This window comes from Colias croceus, chromosome 16, assembly GCF_905220415.1.
Source record: "Colias croceus chromosome 16, ilColCroc2.1".
Taxonomy (NCBI): domain Eukaryota; kingdom Metazoa; phylum Arthropoda; class Insecta; order Lepidoptera; family Pieridae; genus Colias; species Colias croceus.
The window spans coordinates 3,984,023-4,001,121 of record NC_059552.1 but is presented as its reverse complement, the minus strand read 5'-3'; the positions used below and the strand labels follow the sequence as shown (position 1 = coordinate 4,001,121).

The 17,099-nt window shown below is 36.9% G+C and overlaps 1 protein-coding gene across 2 annotated transcripts in view; it reads right to left on the bottom strand.

Moving 5' to 3' along the window:
• LOC123698310 (RNA polymerase II elongation factor Ell) overlaps positions 1–17,099 on the bottom strand; it is a 50,793-nt gene that overhangs the window by 6,448 nt on the left and 27,246 nt on the right. The window contains exons 3-12 of one of the 2 annotated variants that reach the window (XM_045644889.1): positions 13,153–13,251; positions 11,665–11,816; positions 10,831–11,205; positions 7,825–7,895; positions 7,591–7,747; positions 6,609–6,895; positions 4,906–5,022; positions 4,735–4,825; positions 2,551–4,262; positions 1,749–1,886 (exon numbers count right to left, since the gene is read on the bottom strand). In XM_045644889.1, coding sequence (XP_045500845.1) covers positions 1,749–1,886; positions 2,551–4,262; positions 4,735–4,825; positions 4,906–5,022; positions 6,609–6,895; positions 7,591–7,747; positions 7,825–7,895; positions 10,831–11,205; positions 11,665–11,816; positions 13,153–13,251 — 3,199 coding nt within the window. The remainder of the gene's footprint in view (positions 1–1,748; positions 1,887–2,550; positions 4,263–4,734; positions 4,826–4,905; positions 5,023–6,608; positions 6,896–7,590; positions 7,748–7,824; positions 7,896–10,830; positions 11,206–11,664; positions 11,817–13,152; positions 13,252–17,099) is intronic. The other variant, XM_045644890.1, reaches the window with a different exon arrangement.

The following is a 17,099-nucleotide window of genomic DNA, read 5'->3' as shown; positions in this document are numbered from 1 at the left end:
TACATAATATGTTACCAACCACTGGCTTATCAGCTCGAATTCACGTGAATAAATAAAATGTGTTCATATCTTTATAACACTATTCAGAGATTGTGTTAGTAAATACAGGTGTTTTATTAAATACAAAGTCAGTATTAAGCAGTAATAAATGAACTTCTGTACATTATTTACTTTTTGTATGTTAAAGTCATATATTAGATTGATTTCTCGAAAATTCTAGAGCAATGAAATACTAAATTATGTATACTACATATTATTACTTCGTGTTAAAAATGTTCATGCTAATTTATAAAGATTAAACTTTGTTTTATTTATTTCGTATGTAAATTGTGTGATAATTATAAAGGTACATAATATACACGTAATAAATTTATATAAGACATTTATACGTTGTTTACAATAATATAAAATGCTATAAAAACGATATCACACAGATACTAAAAGGGATCTATCTACCTATGTTCTACTTTATCCATCTTCCACGTAGAATACTTACTGGCAAGTCGCCGTAGTCCGATAAATGTGATAGAGACTTGAAAATTAAGATTAGGAAATACAGTGTACGGTTTTTTTTGCGATATTATTTTTAATAAAAATAAGATCTATGAATAAATTTCGTTATACATAGTATCTTAGAGGTCGTTTTTTTTTTTCAATATTTATAAGTAGTTTTGTTTTGTTTGAATTAACTTTGCATTAATTAATGGTTTTTGTACCTAAATATGTTCCATTTGAAATGGATTGGAGAAACAAAAATACAACCTATATATTTACCTAAATTATTTAGTTAATAACATTCTTCGAATGTATAAACAGGCTTTTTGTTTCTAAATATACAGTAGCTTCAAGTATGTGTCTATACATTCTTTATTTCGATAAGTAACAAAAGTAACAATATATATAAAATTTAATGAAAGTTACGATGAACCTAACAGACCATTTCCCTTTATTATCGACCATCTTATCGATCATACACCATCGTATTTAGCTACGGACGTTCTTATAAACGACAAGAGTTACAATCGCTTATTAAAGGTTCCTTAAAAAATATCCGAGCGGTGTTGTGTAATTTACATCTTATTTCGTAGTAGTTATGTTCAAAAACCTTCATATACGCTCTTATAGAAAACTCTGCCACATAACACGTCGGCTGACTTTTGCTTCGGACAATTTTGACAAGTCAGTAGAGTTGTTTTTTGTACATTCAATGCATATAGCGAGAATAAAACCACGTAAACACACTTGTATACATTAAGTATTGTTCTGTACGTCAATGCATATAAGCGCGTATACAGTATACCGACTAAATATTGTTCTCATCGTACATCAAAGCCTATAACTCGAACAGGACCACATGTACACACAAGTAAAACTAAGTATTGTTCTCATTATCCGTCAAAGCCTATACCGTAGACTAACGCCGTTAGTACACCGACGCATTCGCGTGCGGCAGCGAATCTCTGCGAAACTACTGCGTAGCGAAATATCTGCGGAACGTTAGTACACAGCAATGTTTTCGCAACTGTCTCGCAATGCGTCTGTGTAATGGCCATTTCGCAGTTCCTTGCGAAACAATACTGACAAGGACGCAACTATTTCATCTATCTATGTGCTAGAGTGAGACATATCATATGCGAAATCCTGCCACACTACTGACAGATTTTTCGTTGTTTCGCTGCCGCACGCGAAAACGTATAACGCGAACAAAGCCGCGTGTACACACTAGGTCACTAAGTAAGTGCGCTCACCAGCTGATCGTACTGCAGCACCATCCGCTTGATGTGGTTGAGCTTGCGGTGCAGGTAGTTGACGCGCCGCCGCTCGCTCTGGTACGCGCGGTCGCCGCGCACGCGCTGGTACTCCTCCACTATGCGCTGCTCTATGCTCTAAGGGCATAGTAATAAAGTTCACTTTCGGTTGATTATGACTATATAAGGGATAGTATGGTTACGCAGTGTGGAACATTTATTTTGGTAACGGGTTTATTAAAGGGAATGTGGCTACGTTGTTTAATATATGCGGATATCTTTGCTTTTGAAATGTATTACAAACTTTTGTGTAAAGGGAAAGGGACTACATAGATAACATTTAACATATACGATTGTTTATTTTTATTTAAACTAACTAATGGGGTGAAATGAGATTGATTGAATTCCAACCGATGCGGAGTTCGAATGCGTATTGATTTAAAATGTTCAAATAATACAATACAATAAAAGGTGCGACATCAGCTGATCGTATTCCGCGATGTCCCATTGTTTGTATGTTTACTTAATTGTACATTTACATGTTGTGTCTTAAGTATCTGGTACTTATAGCTTGATCACGCGTCGCTGTTCCATGATCACGTTGTAATTAGTAATACATAAATATGTTACGTTCACTGTTACACACAACTTTATGTTCACTGTGAGACGTAGAGGAAACAATTGTTAATGTTACCATTGTATGTCATTAATTTATATATTACACGGGTTTAATTTTTTCTGTAAGATCTCCAAATAAATAAATAAATAATGTATTGTGTGTGACACAGCGGGTAGCACTGACCCGGTGGTGCGGCGACTTGGGCTCGGCGCGCTTGAGCTGCTGCTCGAGCTGCGTGAAGAGTAATAAGTAATAAATAATGTATTGTGTGTGACACAGCGGGTAGCACTGACCCGGTGGTGCGGCGACTTGGGCTCGGCGCGCTTGAGCTGCTGCTCGAGCTGCGTGAAGAGTAATAAGTAATAAATAATGTATTGTGTGTGACACAGCGGGTAGCACTGACCCGGTGGTGCGGCGACTTGGGCTCGGCGCGCTTGAGCTGCTGCTCGAGCTGCGTGAAGAGTAATAAGTAATAAATAATGTATTGTGTGTGACACAGCGGGTAGCACTGACCCGGTGGTGCGGCGACTTGGGCTCGGCGCGCTTGAGCTGCTGCTCGAGCTGCGTGAAGAGTAATAAGTAATAAATAATGTATTGTGTGTGACACAGCGGGTAGCACTGACCCGGTGGTGCGGCGACTTGGGCTCGGCGCGCTTGAGCTGCTGCTCGAGCTGCGTGAAGAGTAATAAGTAATAAATAATGTATTGTGTGTGACACAGCGGGTAGCACTGACCCGGTGGTGCGGCGACTTGGGCTCGGCGCGCTTGAGCTGCTGCTCGAGCTGCGTGAAGAGTAATAAGTAATAAATAATGTATTGTGTGTGACACAGCGGGTAGCACTGACCCGGTGGTGCGGCGACTTGGGCTCGGCGCGCTTGAGCTGCTGCTCGAGCTGCGTGAAGAGTAATAAGTAATAAATAATGTATTGTGTGTGACACAGCGGGTAGCACTGACCCGGTGGTGCGGCGACTTGGGCTCGGCGCGCTTGAGCTGCTGCTCGAGCTGCGTGAAGAGTAATAAGTAATAAATAATGTATTGTGTGTGACACAGCGGGTAGCACTGACCCGGTGGTGCGGCGACTTGGGCTCGGCGCGCTTGAGCTGCTGCTCGAGCTGCGTGAAGAGTAATAAGTAATAAATAATGTATTGTGTGTGACACAGCGGGTAGCACTGACCCGGTGGTGCGGCGACTTGGGCTCGGCGCGCTTGAGCTGCTGCTCGAGCTGCGTGAAGAGTAATAAGTAATAAATAATGTATTGTGTGTGACACAGCGGGTAGCACTGACCCGGTGGTGCGGCGACTTGGGCTCGGCGCGCTTGAGCTGCTGCTCGAGCTGCGTGAAGAGTAATAAGTAATAAATAATGTATTGTGTGTGACACAGCGGGTAGCACTGACCCGGTGGTGCGGCGACTTGGGCTCGGCGCGCTTGAGCTGCTGCTCGAGCTGCGTGAAGAGTAATAAGTAATAAATAATGTATTGTGTGTGACACAGCGGGTAGCACTGACCCGGTGGTGCGGCGACTTGGGCTCGGCGCGCTTGAGCTGCTGCTCGAGCTGCGTGAAGAGTAATAAGTAATAAATAATGTATTGTGTGTGACACAGCGGGTAGCACTGACCCGGTGGTGCGGCGACTTGGGCTCGGCGCGCTTGAGCTGCTGCTCGAGCTGCGTGAAGAGTAATAAGTAATAAATAATGTATTGTGTGTGACACAGCGGGTAGCACTGACCCGGTGGTGCGGCGACTTGGGCTCGGCGCGCTTGAGCTGCTGCTCGAGCTGCGTGAAGAGCGCGGCCACCTGCGCCACGCGCGCGTACAGCGCCCGGTACTCGGTGTACAGCGCCGAGAACTCGTTCTTGTACGCGCGCCGCGTGCTCGAGCTCGTTATCGGCGGGTATTGCCTGTAAAGAAGGAACAAGGATGATTTAATATAGAATTTTAAGAAGAAATTTTTTTTTTAAATAAGAAGAAACTTCTTCACAGTTTAAGAAATATAGACTTGGGAAACGTCTCTGATGACGGACGATGCCACTTCACGCGTTTTGAGTAGCATATGTGCAAGAGTTGAATGTATGATTTGCACTGCCAGACATTTACGTGAAAAAAACCTCCCTCTGCGCAAACTACGCACGCGCGGATAACGTCTTCCTCTTGCCCGCACGGCACGCAGCCACATTCGTTTGCCACTTCCACTACAAAAAAGTCTTACTACTTAATACTATTTACAAGTCACAATGTAGTAGTATTACTACATTGTGACTTGTTTTCCTGTTACGGTCTAATCATTTCTTGTATGCGAAAAATACGCCATGTTGAATTCGTATATTTTAATTTCACTATAATTAAATATGAATACAATAAATTATTACATACCTTTCAATTTCTACCAAATCAGTCGGGTTTTCTTCAGGCACAGACGTTAAAGCTGTATTTTCTAATGGTTCCGTATTTGTGATGTCTTTTTCTGTAAACATTTATCATAAAGTTTAAGAACACTTCCAGAGATATAATTTTATACGAAAAATAATAAAATGTAAATATTACCTGTGATACTAGTTTGCTCTACTGGTGGACTACTTCTAAAACCGTTCGCTTTCACAGGACTATGGCAGAGATCCTTAATAGTAGTGAAGTTTAGGGTGTAGCCATTGTCCTTTTTGACTGTAAACAATAATACATATAACATTATTAAATTTTCTACGATATAAATATCACTTATTTATGGTTAACAGTGAAACAAGAGTCATTAATCTGTATTTTAATTATACTCAACATGTAAGTTACAAAAAACATTTCTTATTGTTATTGCGCAAAATCTAAAACCAATTAAAATCGACATTATTATTGTGAATTAAAGTGACTCATCAGACAGTTGTTTTGGGTTAATAACCGCAATTTAACATTAATCCTTTATATTAAAACAATACATTGAAATCACATGTCAATAACGGTTTATAATTATGCAATTAAAAACACATTGTGTCAGGGGAAGTACAGTAATATGGTTTTATAATAACATGTGTGGAAATTTTAAATTTGTTCTATTACTAAGTTTTATTAAAACTTATGAATAGTACACAAAAACAATTCTTAAATGGAATTTACTAGATTACTGTTTTATATTATTAGTAACAAAGTTTATTGACGACTGTATATACTTCGTATTCATGTGCAAATCATTATCCAATTCTAATTGAAAATAAACTAGTTCTTGCATTCAAATTAGATTGAGGCTATTTGCTTTATGATTTATTTTGTGTCAATTGAGTCGAATTTGTGTTTATTATTTGTTTCTTATAATTTGAAGGTTCCTTTCGTCTGCTTTATAATAAAGAAATAAACATTTGTAATTAAATATTTTTTGTTAAAACTTTTGTTTTAATCGGTTATATGCAGCGGTAGCACGGAAATAAACATGTACATAAATAATTATTATTTCAATAAAATAATTTATTTTTATTGATTTTAATTAATATAAAGTAAACTTTATAACGTTTTTGATTATTTCAAACACAATATGTATAAGGTGTATAAGCTTTTGCAACACTCATACATAAGCACAGAGACTAATATATTGCGCTAAATTCATTATGTATTGTATGATATCGTTGAGTGTCATTGCTACATTTGTATTATTGCACTTCAATTACAATAGAAAAAAATATTACAAAACATTACAAGCGGGTCAAGGTGAAGAGGCGGTATTCGTAAGGACTTAATATCGACTTAGTATTGTCTTGTCAGTGCTGTCTACTTACAGCGAGAGCTGAATATATTTAGATACGATTACCGTAGGTAATAAGATAATAAGGGAAGTAAAGGAACTATTGTTACACTGATTATATTTTCTCGATTATTGGACATTTAATAGGTGTCAAGCAAATACTGTCTGTTACCTTGTTCTCGTGATACACTCAATAGCCAATATGGCCGGAATGTGGTCACTTGTGTCATATTATTATGTGTATATGCGCATGAGTACGTATATTTTGTATGCTGGCGTTTGTGTGTGTATCTGCGCATGAAAGTGTGTGGTTGCATACGTGTCTGGTTGCGTACTTGTGCGTGGATTTGCAAATGCTTACGTGCGTACTAAAATTCAAACATTTATTCGCGTTTAATATCTGTTAGTCTTTAATTTCTAAAGGAACATACATACTATTTATCTACCCACATAGGTATTGTCGTGAACAATACCTATGTGGGTAGATAAATAGTATGTACAGCGTGCTGTTAGGTGTACTCACCGGTGGTGCGATCGTCCTCGTTATCGGACGCGTGGCGCTCGCCGGACGAGGTGGTCGCGTAGCCGGAGGATGGCGGCGAGGGGCGGCGGTAGTGCGAGATGCGCTGCTTCTTGGCCGCCGGCGCGTCGTCCGGCGCCGCGGCCGCGCCCGGCCCGCCGCCCGCCGGCCCGCCGCCCACCGGCCCGCCGCCCGCCGGCCCGCCGCCGCGCTTGCCGGGCGACGCGCGCGGCGAGAGGGAGTTCGCTGAGTCACTGCTTAATGGCGGCGTCAGGTTTTGAGGTTTCCGCCTGTGGACGCGACATACGATGTTTAGTTGTAACAAGCAGCTTTGAGTGAAATATTCCAATAATTAATAAATTCTAAATATAAGTCTTAAAGTCTAAATATTCCAAATAACTAATGAACCAATAACAATATTCTCATTCATCTTGGAATATGAATTGTGTACAGTGTTATTGTGTACAGTTGAAAGAATTGTGTACAGAAATTATAAATTCGATGCGTCGATGCGTATTCATAGATAACGCTGTCAAAATTATATATTTTGAGCTAAACATGCTGCGTATGAAAAACTAAGTACATTTCTCAAATTAGAGAACCAAATTTTGAAAAATGGTATCTATGATCAATTAATTACTTACAGATCAGAAACTAAATAACAAGACCAACTATTTTTATTTTGTAAAGAACTATTCTGTTATTATTATCAATATAACACAATAATACTAAAGACACAGTGATGAAGAAATTTTAACAGGTTTACTTACAATAGCATATAAGCGATTTCTGCATAACTATCTACTTACTAACAGATTGTATTATAAAATCTTACCTGTTAACCTGTGACTTGTAAACATGACCCTCTTAATTATATATAATATTAATAATAGCAAAATTAGGTCCTCTTTGGGTCGTTGCGCCATTGAAGTAAGTAAAATTAGGTCTACATATTATAAGATAATAGAATACAAAATGTGTGTACCTCTTGAGCATACGTTTCTCTTCTTCCGAGTAGAATGGCCAATCTTCATTGACGTCATTCCACACGTGCCTACGTAAGTGGTAACAATTGTCTTTCGCCACCGTAATCTCTGTCAATATCTTGCTCACCATACTCCTTTCCTTTTCTTTGATACCCTCTAAAATTGTACATTCGAATTAAAAGTGAATTATTTATCTCACACAAGCGTGATTTCGTTGGTAATAACTAGCTTACCGCAAGCGAGTCTCGTGTATAGTTCGGGCTTCTTGAAAGGTTTCAGTGCTAATAATTGTATAAGTCTTTCTCTGAAAACGAAAAAAAAAAAGATTTATTAGCATAACATTACAGCGCCATTGTTTCTTGAAAATGAATATCATAAACGCGCTGCGTGATAATATTTTCGTTGTTGCGTTTAAATTTAATGATGAAACGCTACATTTGCTCATTACACAATGTATTACGTAAAGAGTGATTGTGGAGTTTTTTACGAAAGTAAAAGTAAAAAAGGATTACTTTAACTTGACTTTTAATAGCGAATTCCGCAGTAATTAGTCAGGCTAATAATAAAAACTTATCATTACTATTAGTTAGAATAAATTAAGGTGTTGTTTTTTATCAGTCCTTTATTTTCGTTTTTAGGACATTTTTAAGGCCGTTTAATCTATATTTTATTCAGGGTCGATCAAAATTTCATTAGCTGTATAATTTCACGTGGTATGCAAGGTAATTTTGATTTATTGCCTTGAGCCGTTTTCGCTTTACAATAATTTCTGCATAACCTTGACTACGCATGACTCAGTAGACACTAATCGCCTGCTTACTCGGGGATTTGTTCTAAAGTAATAGAATGTATTTGTCGCATTATTGATGTTATTCAATTGGATAAGGGTTAAAATAGTTTTACTGTCTCATAGTTCAAGAGTATGGTAAGCTGACGCAAAAATCGAAAGCACAGTGTACATTACATTACAGTAACTTTTGTTTACCATAATAGTTGTCCTATGGTTAAATTTAAGGCTTATTATGAATCATAACAATATTTACCACATAATATTATAACACTGCTAACTGCATATGTTAAAGTTGTATGTATGGGAGTATATGTGTACGTATGTGTGTGTGTGTAGCAAAACAGAATATATAACTTATATAATATTATGATGATATGACGTTCATAATATCAAGGAAAACAGATATCTACAAATACTTAGGTTTATTTTATGTTAATATGAATTAAAATTATGTGTTGCTTTAATCATAATTTGAAAAACATGAACGAAGTGTAACTGTATTTTTTCAAATTTTTATGCAATTTGTAAGACGAGTAAAATGCAACATCAACTATGTAATAAAACATTACCTTACCCATAACATAGGTATCAAATTTCGCTATAACTATAGAAATATATTGAAACTTGCGGTCAAATTTTGCGTATGTGAAAAAAACATATTGACACATTTACATATCAGCCGACTTGCCACAAAACGTTTCCTTCACACGCGCCGCAAATTATCAAACCGGTCGCGATAACGATATAATATAACAAAATAATCGCTCACGAAACGCTCTTCTATGTATTTGGTATAGTGTAAACGTCATTTGATGTCATACGAAACGAAATAACAACTGTTCCTTGAGGACTTTTATTTGTGACACGTTATTTACGCAGTTAACTATATCTTATTGAACATTCAGGGCTGATTTTTCAATAGTTGGTTAAAACTTATTCATCGAATAACGTATTCAACTACCATTTCGAAAAAATATATTCCGTATTTCCGTATTTGAAAGTTTACAGGTAACATTTTAAAATGTTCGTGTAATACTTTATTGGACGGATACATTTTAACCAAGGATTGAAAAATCGGCCCTTAGTTAACTAAATAATAATTATACTTAGTATATAGATGTGAAGAGAGATAGAAAACTAAACCCTGACAATAAACTTTCAATTTTTTTAAAGTTGATTGAAAATTTTAATTCTTGAGGTGATGGCATCATACATAATCGATATTCTAAGTCATGTTGATGATTCAGGAGGAATATCGGCTACAACTCGTCAACTATCAACCATGATATAATAGTTATCTTACACTATACCTGATTAGGAACGTGGAAAATTTGACAATGTTTTCGCAATCGATATCTTTAATATAAATATAATTCGCGTCAAGCTCAATGTTATCATCGTACATGTATTATTTATTTTGACGTGAACGATTAATATATTTAAGCGGATTATACTAGAAATGTTTTTCGGTTGCACACATATCTCATGAATATTTATTCACAGTTTTAAATTAACCTAAAATTGACATAGTAAATGCCTATGACCCGCATGATATTATATTCATAATGCATTATTAATTAATTCAAAATCATCAGTTGGTTGTTACATTTGAGTAAAATATCATAAATATTTTTAATTTTTAGCGTGACTTATCATGGTGTGACGATAGTAGTACATAACATGCGATTTCACGCGAACTTCACAAATGTTAACGAGTCATGGTGGATTTAATAACTTTACTTTATTAGCGCTTCAAAATTTCATACAATTTTAGAAACCGAATTATTCAGAAAAATCATGATTTATTCAATGGAATTATTATAATGCCATTAAATACGCCATAATATACACACTTTACAGTAAAGCATTATATATTTCACATAAAAACATATCAACATCGTATAAATTTTTACGAGCGTCATATTTTTTTATTATTACTTAGTGTTTGACGAGATAAGGTGAATAATTTTTGCTTGAATAAAAACCTTTATGTGGTTACAAATTAGTGTGCTCGTTGCCAAAACTAGTTTGGTCACTTAATAATGCAACAACACATTAAAATGCCAATTGCGCCAGCTTCATATAACTTTAATGACTTTCAGAGCTCTTGAAATTCCGTAATAGTTTTCAAGTGACCAGAGATTACGAGAAAATTAAGTTTTCTTACAGCTCTACATGGCAAGTTGATAATTTCGCAACAAGATTACACGTTTCTACAAATTGCACACAATTCACTTATTGAAAGTTTGATGCTTTTAGTGTAGTGGGAGGGTTTGTATGTATTTTTAATATATTGAATCGAATTTAATCTATTTCTGAGCTAGATTTTAGTAACGTTTTCCGTTTAACTTTTCAATTCTATATCAAACAAGCTTGGATACTTTATGTAATATTGTGTGTATGTGTTGGTGTGAAATGCGATATTATTTAACCTCGTGTGTATACTCACTTAATAGGTCGCCTCGTAAGCTCGGGGTTGGGGGGAGGGCGCTGCTGGGCGGGGTGCGGCTGCGGCTGCTGCTGCGGCTGCGGGCGCGCCGCGGGCGGCACCACCGCGGGCCTCTCCACCCTCTCCCCCCGGTCGGGCCGTTCCGCCCGCTCGGAACGGTCCTGCCGGTCTTGCCGCTCGGGCCGTTCTGGCCTTTCCGGCCGTTCCGGTCTCTCCGGCCTCTCTGGTCGCTCTGGTCTCTCCGGCCGCTCGGGCCTCTCTTGCCGTTCTATCCTATCTGCGAGTGACGCTGCCCCGTTCGAGTACATGGGATGCGTCGAACGTAGCTTCACGCGCCTACCGATGTCTGTTTGGTTGGGTTTTATTACGCGAGTGCTGGAAATTAGAGGCGAACAGTTTTAATGTGAATGGAATTAAGACATCATACAATTCATTAGGAATAAATTATTATATTCTATCAATATATTATAATGCTAAACTGCTTCTTAAAATTACTGTTTATAGCCAAGTGACATTGTGGAAGTTATCTTACAGTTAAGATTATCATTACATTAGTACACGTTATTTAATCTGGGTTTATTATTTCCGTAGTGCTCTTGTAAGTATAGATAGCTCTTGTAATTCATAACATTCCAAAGGAGTAATAAAGTTTTATTTATTTTATCGCACCTTTTTTTATTTCCTTAACATTTTGTACCAATACTACAGGGATAGCTTTCACAATCTACTGAAACCACTTTGCTTAATAACACACATTATTGCATCACGTCACTAGCGTGAGGAAGGTTTCCTTATCTCTACCCAACTTCTCCTACAGCAACTCCTTATACCCACCATTTGCTCTGTTCCGCAGCGATGGTCCTCGACATGCGGTCCTTCGTCGCCTCATACGAGTCATCGTTCGCCTGCACCCGCATCCGCCTCGGCAGCGGCCCGCACGACTCCAGCCGCCGCGCGCCGCCGCTCCTGACGCACTCGAACGAACCCTGCAAACAATTAACGGCATATGCTTTTCAGATTCTACACTTCTTATGTGATCATGTCATTGCTTGACATAATATAATGTGATCTGTTAGTTTACTTGTGAAACAAATAACTTTAGCAGCATGCTTATGGTCGAATTTACTTTAGTTGATAATTAGCCATACTGTACCTATACAAGGCAATGTTATCGGCTATTATTCGGGACTAAAGTATTGCGAAAATGGACAATGTAATCACATGGGCTGATCTGAAAAGTCAAGCTTCTTTATTTTGACATTTCCAAGATCATACTTATTTTCACATTTGATTATTTTTCCCTATCTATTGGTAAAACCAGCGCCCACCTTTTATCGGCTAATAATGTTTTTTTATCAATAAAGTATATGCCATAATCATGCCATCTCCAGAATGATGTATATATTTGTGAAATATTACGTAACACATAACATAATTAATTTTATGGCAGTATTATTGGCATCTACAGATCGTATTTGTAGGCTATATGAGTTTAGACTTTATATTGATTATTTTTATATATTTTAGTGCACATAATGATTATTTATTGCTCATTTAACTTACTATAAAAATAAATTTCTACACGTGTAAGTATTTAGTTTTTCTTCACTACATAATATATTCATTATCATTGAGCATGATTTCAATTAATGTTTCTGTTTCGTTTAAAATAAAAATACACATTCTCTTCAATAATCCATTTCATTTAATTATCCGAAGACATATCTGTGTTTAAAAATAAAATATTTTATGTACATGCCTGTTTCGTTTTCGCTTTAGTAACAATTCAAGTTAAATGGAATAAATTAATTCGTACCTATTGTAGATAAAAAATGTCAAAGTGTATGACGATTGTGTATTTACGTCACAATAATAATAAAGCATTTAAATAACATACCTACCTATATTGTTTCTAAGTATTAAAATAACACTGCGTATGACGTACCTACAAAATATGATCCTAATATTTATTTCCTTGATGATATAACGAGACCTAAATAGCCATCACATCTCGTACTTTCAATGTATTGACAAATTTTACATAATATGTTTTATTTTGCATATAGGTATAATAATTCTAAATGAATATTATATTTAGTATTATCTCAAATGGATTTACTTATCACAATACTCACAAAATGCATTACAAATACATAAATTAGGTATTAATTTTCAAGATATCAAGGCTTAATTGACAAAATCGGTTACGTAATAATAATGATATTATGCTGGATGCAACATCAGCATTGTCTACCTGAGGTAGGTGCATACCTATTATACAGTCAGAAAGTAAAATTAACAACAAATGATAATTCCGTTTACCTGTGGACCCTCCATTTCTGCATTGCTATTGATGCTAAAGTGAAATGTGGATTCGCCCGACGATCCATTTCCACTGGATGGTGCCGGAATCGAGATTTTCTGAAAAGGCAACACAAATATTCTTTAAAACCAATTGAACTTATGAATCATTATAATTATGTGTTATGTCCTAATCAAATTGTAATTTGTATAGTAATTATTCGATGGCTTATATAATTTTTTATATTGGAACAAATTATTACCCAAATGATTTCCTTGTCCGATCAATTATTTGAAAAGAACAAGATTAGATTTTTAGGCACATACACGTGTTGTGTTCTTTTTTATTGTATTTAAAATCATGTATCTATACTAATATTATAAAGAGGAAAACTTTGTTTGTTTGTTTGATTGTAATGAATAGGCTCATAAACTACTGGACCAATTTTGATGAAATTTGGCACAGACAATCTTTAGATCCTGAGAAAGAACATAGGCTACTTTTTTATTGCGAAATATGTACCACGGGCCGCTAATTATTAATAATTATTGCACATAGATATTATTTAATTAAGGTAACGATGTTATGTTCAATTCAAATATATATTTAGCTTATTCACAAATTATGTTATGGCAGTGCACTGTGCAACTGTTGAAGTCGAACAAATAAATTAACATGAATCATAGTTTATGATCGCTGGATCGTACGAATACGAATGTGTACTGTATATCACAAAACGTCTATTGTTGACATTTTGCACCTGCGCTCGATAAAATCAGATGACTCCCACGACAAAAAGTGGTTTAGACCAAATACGGGAAGTAGGGGACGACTGGCATGCACTTTATATGTGAAGTGTGGTGTGCGTAATACGCCCGTGGTATAAACAGTGAGCGACTACTTTCATCGCCAGGAATGGCAACGTCGCGGCTCTTCAAGAATACAGGCAGCCGCCGAGCGCATCGTACCGTTTCACTGTAGTAGGGATACACACGCGACGTTTAATGCAACTGTAACGGCCGAATTAATTAGGACATTTTGCTTTTTTACTTTCGATTCGGACACTATTATTTTCCTTCGTCCATAAAAATAAATTATCTCAATTTAGAACTAAAGTCAAAACAAATATTCTAGAAATGTTATTGTACAATACTGTGAAGGATTGAGTTATCAGTGTTATCATTTTTATTTATAATGACGACAGTTTGTTGATTCGGTACAATTAATTGGCGAGTAATGTTTCATTTGCATAGATTATCAAAGTTTAGATAAAACAGCAGTTATGTGCGCAGGCGCATGTCACGCGTTGTTTGGTGACGCGGACACCTTTATACATGCGTGGCCCCGAGCTGCTTTTAAGGTCGCGAGTGCCGACGTCTGCCAGTGCCCAGTACTACAATGCCAACCAATTAACCTATTAAAAAGTTTGATTCGTTGCGAACACTATGGAGCAATAACCCATGAAGTCCAGTCGTAGTGATTAATAATGTATTTCTTGTAACTTGATAAACATATTGAAATCAATTGATCCTCTTTTGCGTAAAAGTAACCTGATACTTATTGTTCGTCTGAGTCATATAAATGTGAACCTAGATGCAATAATAAAAGAGTATTGAATAGATCAGTCATTAACTGATACTAGTTTTCTCTTATAGCCATATATGTACAAGTAGAGTCGGCCTGCGCATGATAAAATACGTACATAAAGCGTTTTGATCATAATATGTGACGCTCGTTACAAGTTCAGAACTCGGCCACCGTCAGATGAAACCGAGGTAAGTTAAACATAATATATTGTGCTCAATTATAGTGTTGATGAGGAAAAAACCCGCTACAGACGATCACGAAGGCGCCGCGGTGGAGCGCGGGGCGCGGCTTTCTCTACCGTACCTACAGCCGGCCGATATAAAGAGCGCGTCGCGATGGAATACTTCGGCATTCGGTGAACAGCCGTCTCGCCCGCTACATTTGTGTTCATTATGTCACTTCATTGCCTCATTCACTATTGTTTTGTAACTAATTTAAGGCACACCCATTAACGCAATAACAACCCATATGATTAGACAAGTATTTGTAGATAATAAGAGCGATGCATCAGCTGCAAATTGTAACGAGTCAAGGTCGTTAGTTTCATTGTCTGTCTTTTAGCGAAGGTCATTCGACTGTACGCCTCGATTGGACCGGAAAATACGAGGAAATTCATCATCCGTTTTTCAAGGCACTTCTCGAATGTTGTTTGGTCAATTAATATTTTAATCCTATTCAAGTATTGTTATGATAAATAAGCTCGTAGTATATCGCACGAAACTGTTACTACTATAGGAAGGATTTCTTTATTGTGTTTTGCCTATCGTGCGCAGCGACCGTGGCTTTTGTTGGTTACCTAATTTTACAGCAAGCGGCGAGCAAAGTGAGAGGCCGCTGCAACCGGTTTGGTTCATTCGACCGAGTGTTGTAGGCACAAAGTATCTCTAACTAAAATTGCTTTTATTACAGTCCACATTCATTTAAAGGTACGAGACGTCGAAGCAGACTGGATTAATTTCGCTACAAACTGTAAACATTTCGAGAAGTATTCTATTATGGATTCTACGCGACAAACCCGGACGCGAATCAAGCTGCCGTACGCCCCAACCTAGCCAGTTAACGTGTTGTATCTTATTGACGTAACGTCGTGGAGGTGGAACGGGTCGTCCGATGGAATTTAGACCGTAGCAACAGAGGCATAGAGCATATTATTATTCGGTCAGACAGCAGCACACGTCAGCAGTGAACGATAATAAATAGTTCTCCTCAACACGCATATCGTAGCGGGAAATCCACGCAGGCGAGTTGTGATCGGCACCACGTTAATTGCTAACCAGCTCTTTATTATCTTATTTTCTGTATAAACAACATATCTGTGCGCAATATTCATGATAAAATGAACTTGTACGAATATAACCTTCAATGTTAGCGTTTGTTCTCTTCACAAAGAGACAACAGATTGCAATTTCGAAGGTATTCGTTGTTATACAGCGTGGCTATTTTTGGTTTCCTTGGATTGTGTAATACAATACTTTTCATAATCTTTGAGCAAAATTTATTTGCAATAATTGCCCATATTGACCTTGAATAGAGTTGAAGTTTATTTTCCGTAATGCTCTCTATATTAATATGATCACCTTTATAGTGATTGACGTGATCAATAATATTTATTGCATTTCATTTTAAAAACAATACCTGATAATGTTTCGTAAGAATAGCCCAATTAACCAAGGCAGTAGACTGGTAGGTAGTTTGAGGTACGGACCGTTTCTTTATATATTACATTATGTAATGTAGAGAGACCAGTTTAATGAAAACATTATTGTTGCCATTAGATAACCAGTTTACATAATCAGCATATTATGTCGAGATTGGCGTTCATTTTATTGTAATATTGATAAATAATTGAAGAAAATCGTTTTACCATACTACATAATAATCATATTCTTGCACGACAATTCATTAGAACTGATTTCATAATTATCGATCATAAAAGACATATTGCAAAGAAAGTAAATTTAGAAATTGTAGACGACTAAAATCGAATCAATTTATACGAAACTATCGTGAGAAACTATAGTAATTATAAATAAACAAATGAATGTTTCACCGTTCGAGTAGTCGACACGTTGATAAACAACATGCCCTGTTTAAACAAGATGTTTCCAATTCAAAGATACTGTTACGGTAGTAAAGAGAGTAATTTCGTGTTGATGCAGGGAAACTTAAATCTTTTATATAAAACATCGGCCGGTTCTAACACAATTACTAACGGTAGTCGTCACTTTCATCGCAGACACATTTAGAAGCAAAGTGAGTGGCCAGTTATTCGTGAGGTTTCTACTATACTATTTGCATATTCACCGACTTTCTAATGGACGATACGGCCCTCTTGTCGCAATCGTTCGCGGTGGTGAGGTAACACGATTCATTTAATTAT